Source organism: Gymnoscopelus microlampas (genome assembly GCF_963454915.1).
Source record: "Gymnoscopelus microlampas genome assembly, chromosome: 20".
Taxonomy (NCBI): domain Eukaryota; kingdom Metazoa; phylum Chordata; class Actinopteri; order Myctophiformes; family Myctophidae; genus Gymnoscopelus; species Gymnoscopelus microlampas.
The window spans coordinates 25064544-25077542 of NC_139957.1; the positions used below are offsets into that span (position 1 = coordinate 25064544).

The 12999-nt window shown below is 40.8% G+C and overlaps 1 protein-coding gene across 1 annotated transcript in view; it reads left to right on the forward strand.

Moving 5' to 3' along the window:
- Window positions 1–1635: 1635 nt before the first annotated feature.
- Window positions 1636–12999, forward strand: part of kcnk10b (potassium channel, subfamily K, member 10b) — a gene marked incomplete at both ends in the record, with an annotated part of 23725 nt that continues 12361 nt past the window's right edge. The window contains 2 exons of the mRNA XM_084044583.1: window positions 1636–1690; window positions 6835–7250. Coding sequence (XP_083900709.1) covers window positions 1636–1690; window positions 6835–7250 — 471 coding nt within the window. The remainder of the gene's footprint in view (window positions 1691–6834; window positions 7251–12999) is intronic.

Below are 12999 nucleotides of genomic sequence, written 5' to 3' on the forward strand. Positions count from 1 at the left end.
ATGTGCTGTGTTATTTTCAGTCCATTATCTGTAGCTTAATACCCACCATGACACAGCCCTGTGTTGGCAATCCGGCCTGGCGGAGATCTATGGTGCGGGGAGGGCACTTTTTTTCTAGTTATTATTACTTATGGACTTTAAGAATAATTAATATTTAAAAAGATAAGAGAGAGAGAGAGAGAGAGAGAGAGAGAGAGAGAGAGAGAGAGAGAGAGAGAGAGAGAGAGAAGCCTAAGCCTACACAAGTCTACACAATAATTGCAAAAGGGCTATATCATTTATTGGGGGTCTGTCTTATAGGTATAATTAGGCTTTTTCACAGTTTAAATGAAAAACAGGAGAAATTAAACTAAAGTTGTGTTAAAAGTAGGGTAAGTGATATTTTTTGTTACTTTTGTTTTGTTTTGTTAAAAAGGTTAAAGTACTATATTCTGATAGTAATCATTGCTACAGAGCGTTTGTTCGGTCACATGGGGTCTCTCCAGCTCTTTAGTTAACAGAATATAGTACATTTTCAGGTAATCAGGAAAAAAATACAAAATCTAAGCCAATCAGGAGAGATCACTGAAAATGCATTTTCTGTTTAATAAAGAGCTGGAGAGACATGGGAGACTCCTTTTACTGAACAAACACTCTATAGTAATGAGTACTATCAGAATATAGAGCCATTTAACACTTATTTTAACCAAAGTAAATCACTTACCCTACCTTTAACTTGTGTAGCTATAAAATCGTCAAAGACAAGTGTAGAAATAAAGAGCAAGGGAATATAACCAGTCCTTATTTGACATGTTCAGGAAATAATAGGCTATGGTGTCATCCTTTGAAGCTGGCTCGTCATTCTCACAATTTGAAGGCATCACCGAGCTCTCTAGTGTTTCAAGTGGTTTGGTGAGGGTGGGAGATTAATTTTCGTTAGCTGTTCAAGTTCATAAATAATGCAGCGTCTCATCATACATGCAGAATGATGTAATGGTTAAAGTCTGCCACTGACTGAATAATAGGCGCACATCTGGACTTTCATAACGGCACCATGTGCTGCTCGGGCGCCGGTTGCCAATCGACGAGAGGATAATAGCTACTACTGTTTTTGGAGGTGATTTCGCACCCACACCTGTTAAGAGTAAGTAGCCCTGGTCTATCTATTCAAGCAGACTGGCATGCGTTGCTAACAAATATTACAATGCATCCAGTATCCTTCGCAAGCTATTGAGTTAGACTAAATGGAACGCCTGCTGCAGGGTGTGCTGGGGTGATGGATGCTCAGGGAGCGGAGAGCATCATATCGGGTTGCATGCGTAAAAGTTGGGGTTTTGGACGCACGCCACGTCTGCCTGTGGACCGGTCCACTCTATAGATGTGATGTTGGGTTGGGTGGTCCTCCAGATGGGCTGACAGCTCGGTGAAACGGCTCATAAGTAGCAATCTGTCAGGCTATAACACCATGCTGAGAGGAGAATGAGACAATGAGCGTTATGGTTCACTTCACCATTCAAGACATGATGATGATGTACAGAAGACACAAGAAAAGAGCGCCGATGGTTAATTAGTTGTTTCCTAATTTGTATATGTCGCCGGTAAATAAATAGCCTTCTTAACCCAGTGGATTGTTTATTGAGAAGAACAATAAGAGCCATGAAATTTCCACTAGAAACCCCAAGGAAACAAGTTAATTGGGACCCAGAACAAGGTTGGTAAATAGGCTCATTTTGGCATTTAGGCTCATGATGTTTTATCATCATAACATGTATGCCAATTAAAACTTGCATGTAGACTTTGCCTCAGTCAGACTACCCTTTCTGTGACACCAACCTGTCCCTCTGACACAATAAAACGCGGGTTAATTTATAGCCTATAATACCTAAATATAATTTTGTTTTTAGTTTTTTACAATATATTTATTCATATATATATATTTTTGTCAAATGTCCTTCAAGTTGCCATGTATTTTCATGCTTTCGTTACGCAAAAAAAGAGCTTTAAGAAGACAAAGCGTCTGGGTAGGAATAGGATATTTCTTTCTTCTCCATCCCTGTGGGCTCAGCTGCGATGGGCAGTGCTGCCAGGAGAGCGCGCCCCTTGTTAGGGAGAGGGTAGCCCTGATACATGACTGTCATATCATGACAGTCATGGATGAACTTCAGCCTGGTGTTTGCACTTTCTCTCTTTTTAGCCTGTACATCTACATAAACATTCGAATTTCAAATGTAAAGTGCTTACCCCATGGCCATGGATGTTACAATTATGTACGGGCCCTCAAAAGTACCCGTATCTTCCGTATTGTTCAATAAAAAGCATTTTAATCCAATCGGTTGCCAATTTTTACCGTATTTTTGCCATATGCTTTCAACTGCGTGACCCTATCGGTTAGGAGGTGTGTTGCACTCTGCTACATTATAACTCTATGAGAAAATGGTCACCAATCGGAAATGTGTTTTATTGAACAACACGGAAGATATGGGTACTTTTGTGGACCCGAACATAATTGCAAGATTTGTGGCCATGGGGTAAGCACTTTATATTTGACATTTGAACGTTTATGTAGATGTACGGACCAAAAAGGGAGTAAGTGCAAACACCAGGTTGAAGTTCATCCATGACGGTCGTGACAGACGATCGTCGTGTGATCCATGGCTACGGAGAGGGCAGCTGGAGAGATGCCCACCTCCGGGGATAACTGAACTGGGCAAAGAGCCAGAAATAAGACAATGGAAATTTACATTACAGTGCTATACTTATAGCTCTATAGGACGATCTTGTGTTATTTATTCATTTAAGAAATGCTCACATCTGGTTATGGTTCTTACGCAGTAGCCTAGACTAGTCTGTGTTTAAACCACATATTTTCCGCTGGCATCCAGAATAATAACTGAATCATTTTCAGTTATTATTCGGGATGGCAGCTGAGAATAGAGCCTTATCTCAGTAAGCTGTTTGCTCAAGGTGTGAGATGCAACACTTTTAAGTGTTTCGGCTTGAACTGTATAAACACTTGTCTTGAATAGCCTACAGTGTTTTCAAAAAATAGAACAGGTTTATTTTATGGACAACAATGTTACCAGTCAGACATTCATCTGGTATGCATGGCCAGGCTCTAGGAGGCATATAGCGTCTGGCAGAGGACTGAGACAGAGACTATCTGCTAAAAGCATTACTCTGTACAGACGTAATCTAATTGCCCAAAATCAATAAGCGGCTTCAGTGGTTTGAATACAATTTTACATGAATGCAGCATATCTCATCACATTTGAATTGAGAACTCATCAATGTTGGTGTGCCATATGGTTTGGAATGAACAGTCTATATTTATTATAGGCTACAGCTGGTCCTTTGATTAGCCCTGCACATCTGGGCTGAAAACTGAAGAATGTGATAATGTAAATACAGTTTTCTGAAGTCCTCTGCTGTGGTGTATGTTATTAGGCTATATATAGACTCTCCATGGGGTTGATTTATTCGATTTCATTCAATTTCATTCAATTGAAGTTGAGTTGAAAAGCAATTCATGTCATTGTTAGTCAGTCATGAACTTGACCCAATTTACATTTGCAATGGGTAAGGGTTGTATCAGTAAATGTTCTAGAATGTCCATCAAAATTACAGTCCTTGCTCGAGTAGAGAGGATAGTGTACTATTAGAGTACACCCCTCCTCTACTTCATGCGCTAAAAATAGCTCAGAGGCACACTATAAGCATAGAAGTTCAAAGTGCCAATGTTCGTTGAATCTTCTTTTGCTTTTGATATCAAAGCATAATTGCTTTAATTGATTCAGTTGTGATGCTAGGGACCAAGCAGTGGAACAATGAGGAAACAGGATTTGTAGCTGAAAAGCCAGGTTTTTATTTGCCCCAAAAATGAAAAAAACATTATGGACCAAGATAAATAAAACTATAAAACAGTTTTATGAAATATAACTACAGTATACTCAATATAACTACAACTAAACAAATGTCAACTGAACAAATTAACCTTGGCCAAATCAAATAACGCACAAGGGGACAGCCCACATGGTAGGGACCTCTCCCAATAACAATGGTAACAAAGGCAAAGAAACAAGTTAAGAGACAATTGCCTGTGTAACCCTATATTAGTGTTAAAATGTGTACACTTCTTCATACTGTATAGGTTAAAAGCAAATACACAGATTCCAAATCAAACACACTGAGGAATGAAAATTGGGACAATATTACCATGTATGGCTGTGGCGATCATATATCGATATAATATCGATAATCTGATATGAGACGATATATCATCTGGAAATGTGGCTGTCAAAATATATATTTTTTTATGATTATGATGATGATGATGGTTATTGTCATTCATTTTGTTATATCTGTCATGTAAAGCCTCAACCACATTATGTAAAATGCTGAATATGATCATAACTCTGAAAAACCATAATACAATAATAATAATAATAATAATAATAATAATATCGTGATATATACTGTAGCATAAATGTTGCCTTTTCCTGGTCTTAAAGCTGCATTAGATTAGATAGACGTACAACTTTCTGAACTAGACTCTTCTTACGGAAATTAACAATGAATGCCTCTACCTGTTTGATCATCATATCTGCATTACAATTTTCTCAAAATGTTCTTATATATAATTATGTACTGTAAATATCTTCTGAAAGCATCCATTGTCATCTCCAGAATAGCATCAAATTATATCAAGGTATTTGGACCAAAATATAGTAATGTTTACTTTTGTCAATATCGCCCAGCCCTAACAAGATTCATAGCTCCCGTAAGAGAATAGCAGACTTCCTGGATGTCCTTGACTCATCAGGGTGGGGCTGTATGGGGGTCTGTGTGTGTCAGGCTGTGTCTTGCTCTCTGTGAGTGCTGCTTTTTGCACTTCACATAATATCAGATGGTTGAACCCCCCCCCCCAAAAAATTGGGTTGCATCATTGTTGGCCACAACCCATCACAGTCTATCTCCATTGGCACAAAGTGCTAATCCTAATTAGCACTTTGTGCTCTTCTTTTAAGAGAGGTGGGAGCCTCACTGGTGACAACTTGTGGGCTCTGAATAGCTTATAGAATACTGTATATAAGAGGATCTAAATATGGCTACCTCCTTGGTGCTGTCCCCCACCTTGGATGACCTACGCCAGCTTGCAGGCATTTATTTCACGGGCCATTTCGGGAAACCAATGACCCAAAGTGGCACTTACCCCACTCTCATATGGCCTATTAGAGAGATTGCATCCTGGTTTCCTATGATATAGGGAGATCAAAGGTTTTTCATATTTTAAGTGTCATGTTTTTATGGGCCCGGGGCTTTCTTCTCTTGTTATGGAAAACATGATGCAAAATGAAAAGAAACGGAAACAGACAGTTTTTACAGTTTCAGAGTTGAATTAACACTCAGGATTTTGCTTTGTAGACTGTGGAATATAATATTACCTCCAAGCTAAGGACTGAGGGGCTGCAATTGACGAGACTAATGGCTTTCATCATTTGCTTGCTGGGATGTAGCCATTTCCATAATACCCTATGGTACTGTATGTTATTGAAATAATGTTTTTGCTGAGGCCATGGGGAAAATGTGGCTAGGCTACAGATCAGAGCAACAAAGAGAAATCGCGATCAGAAAACACACAATGCAGTTAGGATATCCATAATGTCGGTTTATAACACTTGTCTATAAAGCGTCATATGCTACCCACACAATAGAAGTTTGATAATAATAGTTTGCTCCCCATCTCTCCTGCCATAGTATTTGTCACTGTGCCATCCCCTACTGTTTGGTCTTAAGTTGGGTCTTTCTTATTACTGAAATATTATTGAAATATGTTAAATTGCATTGCCAAAGTGTGTTAGGAAGGTGATAAGAAGGCAGACTCAGGATGCATTGTATGATGCCAAGGTTCTCTTTCTTTTATTTACAGTGTTGGACCAAAACACTACTTAAAATACAAACAAAACCAAAAGTTCATGGATGATCAATTGAGAAAACAAACTCAGAGAATAGCAAAACAAACGGCACACGTCTCCATTGTAAAATACCCAGGGCCCTATTTTGCATGTCTTAAGTACCAGGTCTTATGTCTTAACTTAAAACCTGGAGACGTGGACAATGCTGTTTCGCTATTTTGAGTGGGCAAAAAGCATTGGCCATGCCTCCAGAGCAGGTCTAAAGTTAAGGCATAAGACCCGGTAGCCTACTTAAGATGCCCATAAGGGTCCATTTGGTTCCTATCAATCATTTTGCTGAGGCCCCCCTGAGAGGGTCCTCAAAGACCCCTGGGGAACCCTGGCCATAGAGCATGCAGAGGAACGTGTTATCCTTCCCACTGTGACTAGGGCTTCAAGATCATTTGTCCCCACAAGTATAGGACTTCTGAACAAACAGGCCCCATCTCAGTTCTGTGCATAAAATGTGTAATGTGAATGTGATGCCTCTTTAACTATGACTGGTAGCCTATTCTATTTTCCTCTCTGTAAGAGAGGAACTGTGTAGTATTGTCAATGTATTGTGTGATCTGTCTATGTATTGTGTATTTATGTGTTGTGATTTTTTGTGTCCTGATGGCTGCTTGGTGCAAAATGAATTTCCGCAAGGACAAATAAAGCATCTATCTTATCACTACCAGTTGTATTGGATAGCGTGCCCGATCAAGCCAAATGCACTGTGGACAGTGTGGAGGACTTGACCCATGCTTAATCCGGACGCTCAAGTTTAATGTTTCTTATTTTTCAATATCATTGACTTCTCAGAGTCCATATTCCTTAAATGCTGTCAGCAAGACCTCCAGTATGAATGACTGATCCACATTCACCACCTTTCCTATCTGTCTCCCTCTCTCTTCTCTCCTAGTGGCGGTTCAGACCAACTTGGTCCCTCCCAAGAAGGCCCAGGCTGGCGCGGTGAAGTCCAGCCTCGTCCAGGCCAGTGTGGCGACCATGCAGAACCCCATGGGCTGCGACCCAAAGGCCAATGGTCACTGCCCGCTGCCACGCCTCTCCATCTCGTCCCGGTCGGCCAGCCTGGTGGCCAGCATGGACACCAGCTACGATAACACAGCCGCTATGCTCCACTCAGTGATGAAGTGGAAGACGGTGCTGAAGGTGTCCGTGGTGGTGGTGCTCTACCTGGTGTGCGGAGGTTGGGCGTTCATGGCGCTGGAGCAGCCATTCGAGAGGGACCAGAAGACCAGCATCACCATGGAGAAGGCCTCCTTTCTATATAGGCATCCCTGCGTCAGCCCCAACGAGCTGGAGTCCATCATTAAGGTGAGAGGCTTTGAAAAAGAAAGATTAGCACTTTGTGCTAATGGAGAAAGACTGTGAATGTTCATTCATAACAGACATAGAAGCAGATTTCCCTTTCCTTTTGAACAGCACTGTCAACTAGTAGTTACATGTTTACCTTTATCAGATGAATCTGTTCTTCTGTTCATTGATTCGTTGGACAAGGAGAGGGCCTGTATTAATGCTACATTCCAGGTCTTATTGTATCCGCCAGGCCGCCTGTCTGTCCGTCCGTCCGTCCGTCCGTCCATGTGTCCGTCCTAATCTCCGGCATTGTTGGCCCGGTTGCTGCGAAAATGTGCACAGTCACACACATTCCCTGGATGCCAGAGTAGAACCTCTGTCCCCAATTTCAATTCAGATCGGCCGATTTGGCGCCACCATGAGGCCGATTTTTGAAAAATCAGATTCTGTCCAAAAATCACGCAAATCAATACACAGTATCTATATAGTCATGTGATCAAGACGGACCTGGCCAATATCTTATATTCCATCCTAATTGGCTAACATTGACTTCCAAAGTTTGCAGGATTGATCCGATCAAAATGCCTCTAATCATGAACGCAGAGTGCTATTTCCGTGAAAGTCTGCTTTCACATTCCCACTAGGCCGAGGACGAAATGCCACCCTTTTCACATTGGTCTGTTATAGCGCCACCAGCAGGTCGATTTTTGCAAAACACATTTTTGGAACAAAATGCCTCAAATCATGAATGCAGTGTCCGATTGCCGTGAAAGGCCTAAGAAGAAATGGCACCCTTTTCACATTGGCCTATTATAGCGCCACCAGTAGGCCACAATAACCTACCTGAACTGGCGGAGACCTGTGCCCCAAGGAGCACTTTTTCTAGTTTTAACCTCTTTCAACATGGTGTCCTTATTTTGGGCATGTTTTAAAACATGTTCAGAAATAGCAGATCTAAAAGCTCACAACACGTCGCAAATGCGACGCATTGTGAGCATGTAAATCGGCTATTTTTGGTGCGCGACTCAGTCGTATGACAACAGGGCTTAGATAAATAAAATACAAAATATAACAGGCCTATGTTAAGATATTATAACTAGCATCTGCTGTGGTTGGAGGTGGTCTCCCTACTCTTGGTTGACATTATCATCAATAAAGCCTTGAAGCAGACCTACTGTAGAACCAGATTGGACACTAGATGCATCACCATCTTCTTTACTTCGAACTTCGAACATAATTCTAATCACATCTATGTCGGGAGAGGGAGACAACGGACATAAAACGTACAGATTGTAGCTTTAAATGGATGGTATGTAATGGGATACACACAAGAGTGACAACTGTACTTTGCTCCAGTGCACCATACCACAGCTATCCATCTTAATGATCAATTGTCATGCAATACTGAGTAGGCTCTTATTGCATTACTTACATGCTGACTCCACAGCTTGTTTAAAGTGTAATGCTGTTTACATTTACATACCATTAATAATACCAATCAAACTGGTCATTAGTGCCATTCTCGCTGTTGATGAGTCACCCAATGCAATTTATAGAGAGAGGCTTTTACACCATCAGGAGACACACACACCCCCAGACCCCCTATACTTGCCCCTGGGTTAGTCCACTGTTTGCTGTACAGTTATTGATGTTTAAATGTCATGGGTTGGCTCACAGGCAAGTACATCCTTCAATAGCTAGCACAATAAGTCCTCCAGGGTCTCCATAGAGATTGCAGTATCTTTAATGCTCAGTGACACTTCATCTATTGCCAAACATACTGTACAGATCCCATTGGTTTGTGCAGTAACCAACTTTATTATGTAACAAAGCAAGTAATCATAGAGAAAAGGGCAAATAGGTTATTTCTACTGAAGATACTGAAATAGAACAAGTTCACTGTGTATCATTGTGACCTTTTCACAGTTGCCTGGTGTTAACTATAGTGTAGGGTTTCGGCTCTGTATTGATTTTGTTACAACTAAAGGTTAAATCCAGAACAAAACAAAAGCTCCAACAATGAAAACCAGTACATGGAGATATATTTCCATTCTGAAAAGAATAGCTTTAGAAGTGTAGAACCACAGTGAAAGATGTGATTTATATGTTTACATTTGTAGTAAACTGGGGTTGTAATTGTAAACTGACAATTGAATTACCATGACATTTTGGGATATCATTTTCTTCTCAAAGATCGATCCTAAATGGTGTGCTGTATATTTATACAATTCTAAATGTAATCCAGAGTGGGATTTTCTACAACCCACACACGACTAAATATAGAAACAGGCTAATGGTCTCAGTGACAACAATGTATTTGTGTAAGAAACTGAGGAGGTTATGTCTTAGTTATAGTCTGATACCAATTTTCTATACCTGATACCTATTATCCTATTAATGGCAACTTCGGTCACAATTCAGGATATTTAAGATGGCAGGTTTGCAGGAACCTCCCATATTTACTACAATTCTACACAAGACAACAGTTGCTGCAAAAATGGATGGATCGAAACTAAAAAAAGATAATAAATTAAACAGCATAAATGTATACATCAGAGAGATGCTTCCAATCAGGTTCTAGGATGAACCTTGGATAGTAGACCTGTCACTGAGATGATTGACACCCATAAACAATGACCTCTATACGTAGACGTTTAATTTGTCTGATGCACTCAATCTCTGCAAGGTTCCACTTGTGAATCCTTCCAACTTATCACATATCTGATCCAGGTGTCGTGTAAATTTGTCAATAACAGGCAAGACAAATCACGTATTCTACTGTAGCATTTTACAGTGTCATTTTACAGTGCCTTAGCACAGAGCACGACAAGGCTTCGGACAGCACTGTGATATCGCCTAATATGAGTTAAGGATCGAGGTCAGTACATCAAGCTGACATGTACAGCTGGAACCAGAACTGGAAAATGATTTGAGATCTGAACATGAGCTTAATGGGTGAGGTGTGAAGTTGTTTGATGACAGTAAAGAGCTGGACGAAGATCAGTGCAGCCTTTCTCACACACCGGGGCCTTATGATAACCGTCTTTCAGCCAGTGGATTCATGCAGCTGCACACAGGATGTACCACAAAGATAGCAAAGGGAATATTTTTTTCTTTTTCTTGGACAGCTTATCATACCAGGAAAGGATATGGACACAGTTCCCGAAAGAGAGAATTGGAGTAACCAGATAACCCCAATGAGAGAAGCTACCATGTGGCATTTGCTCTGGTGTGCTCCAGGGTTCGATTTGGTGGGGTGCGGTGGTGGAGGGCGGTTGGTAGGGCGTAGTAACAAAAACATTCCGCTTTGGATCATTTTTTTGCACCAGTGGAGATATGTTTCATCCCTGCTTCTGGTCAGACAGAAAATAGCTGATCGACAATCTCACAATACATGGCAACACGATGCATTTTGAGCTTGTAGATCAGCTATTTTTTTCAGAATGATAGGCTATAGGGCTTAAGTGTTTAAGAAAATGTCCCCCCTCTTTCTTTTCCTTCTTTTTTTAACAAAACAAACCCTGCTGTGCTCCATTGGATGCCGGATCTGCTGCCATTGCTCCAGCAAATATTGATGTCCTTCTGCATCTGTGTCTCTCTTTCTGTCTCTTTCCCTACACGCCATTCATTCAGTCTTTTCTTTCCATTCTCAGTTATTTTCTCTTGGTGATAAACCTCTGAGTCATATAACGGCTATCACAGGTTTGTTCAAAAAAATCAATGTCAGTATTTCCACTGAAGGGAGGTGTAAATAAATACCTTTAGCCCGGTTTGCCCGGGGTACACATGGGAATCAATTATTCATTACAGGGGCCTGCAGTCAGAGACCTCCCTCATTAGCAGCAGTCGTGGTAAGAGCTGTTGAGTCTCCTGGATAGAAGTTCAGATCAGCACAGCTGAATTCATAAAATGGCATTCATCCATTACTTTAGTATACAGAACGTTCCAGCCTGGGCCTCTGTATGGGATTAGTTACACTATCACATAACATGAATTACGCTAAATTAGATTCAACATTCACTTAAATATTATGAATCAGACTATTTATGTTTTCACTGCTCTGGTGTTTTTTTTTTCAACAATTTGAACTACACAGTAAAATCTTCTGTTTTAATTAAATTATGAGAGTATACAAAATACAAATGGTATAGGCTACCAAATGAACACGAACCCACTTGTAACTCTGAGAGTGTACACTCTCCAGAGTTAAATTAACACTGAGGATTTTACTGTGTATAGGCTTTAACCACAGAAGTCAAGCCACGTTACACGCTCACACTAAAAGGACTTTTGTGCCGTCTTGAGAAATTGCCCACAGGCCATACAGTACAGTGTTACAAGCACTCTCAAATACTGTTAGTCCTGTCACACAGCGGCAGGTCTCTATAGCACACTGGGGGATGGAGACAGAGAAAGGGTGACTCATTCTTGTCAAACTGTTTGACAACAAGATTTTGAGGAGTGTGTGTGTGTGCGTGTGTGCGTGCGTGTGCGTGCGTGCGTGCGTGCGTGCGCGCGTGTGTGTACATGGCATGCATGCCCACATTTGCCTCAATATCAGCAGTGTCCCACTGTCCACCCACCCACCCACTGTGCGTCTGCCAATACAGTAAAGCTAATTGCCTGTTCTCACTGTACTGCTGATATGACTCAGACTGTGGCACAACGTGAAGCCATGTCATCACCAATCGTTGTTTTGGTTTTTGATGAGTCACTTATAGGGCTAAAGTGGGGATGGGAATATTGGATTTGAGCCAATTTCCGTTCCATCAATGACATGGAAAGATAGACACCCCACCATCATCATTGGCTGTGTCAAACAATGTAATGTCTATTCACGGCTTTAGCCATATATAAAACATAGACAATGTTTCTGTTAGTGGCTTTTATTTTAGATTATTTTTTTCCCAAAGTTAATATAACGTTGCCAAAACTATTAAAATAACTGAGTCAGTGTTGGCTAAACATCCATGCACGGTTTACAATTATGGACGTTTGAATTTTGTTTGTACCAATCTTTTCTTAATGATAATAACATTATTGAAATACCTGGCTATAATATCAATGCGCTAAACATGTCAGACCACCAGTATTGTCATTTAAGATTGCTGAAGTCAATCGTAGAACCACAACCTTGACTGTGGTGGCTTGTAATTGTGGTAGTAGATGAACTTTACTATCTGGTCTGGTCTGTCCAGTGTCCTCTCATATTGTGGTGCTGGTGTGGCACCTTTTGAGGTTATCCTAAAGTTGTCTTTGGGTCTTTTTTCTGTCCTGACCTGTTGGGAGATGGGAATGAGCCAACATGCATGCACCCACACGCAGGCAGGCACGCACGCACGCACGCACACTATTAATTTGTGTTTCCTGTCCCACTGTGATGGAGCTGTGAGGTTCCAGTCTTCTAAAAGTGTCTAGTGATAATGTTCTCTGCAGGTTATTCGATTTGATAATTCATGCAATTAACCTATCACAGATGAATAAATTGGGTGTTACAGCTTGTAAGAGTCACTATAATTTCTTCAAATGTGCCTTTTTTATCATGTTCATTTCCTCAGTTACACAGATAAGAGTTTGTGTCGACCGTTCACCTCTCAATATAAAAGTGCTTGAAATATATTCTATTTTAAAGGCTTTGATTAAATGGTTCCTGAAATCCGTTCCCCCGGTAAAAATAATTCTGCCAGGTTAAACGGAGAGGAGAGGAAAAAAGCAGACATTTGATGGCTTGTCTTAGGCCGGGTTTCCACATTACGCTGAGTGCCTT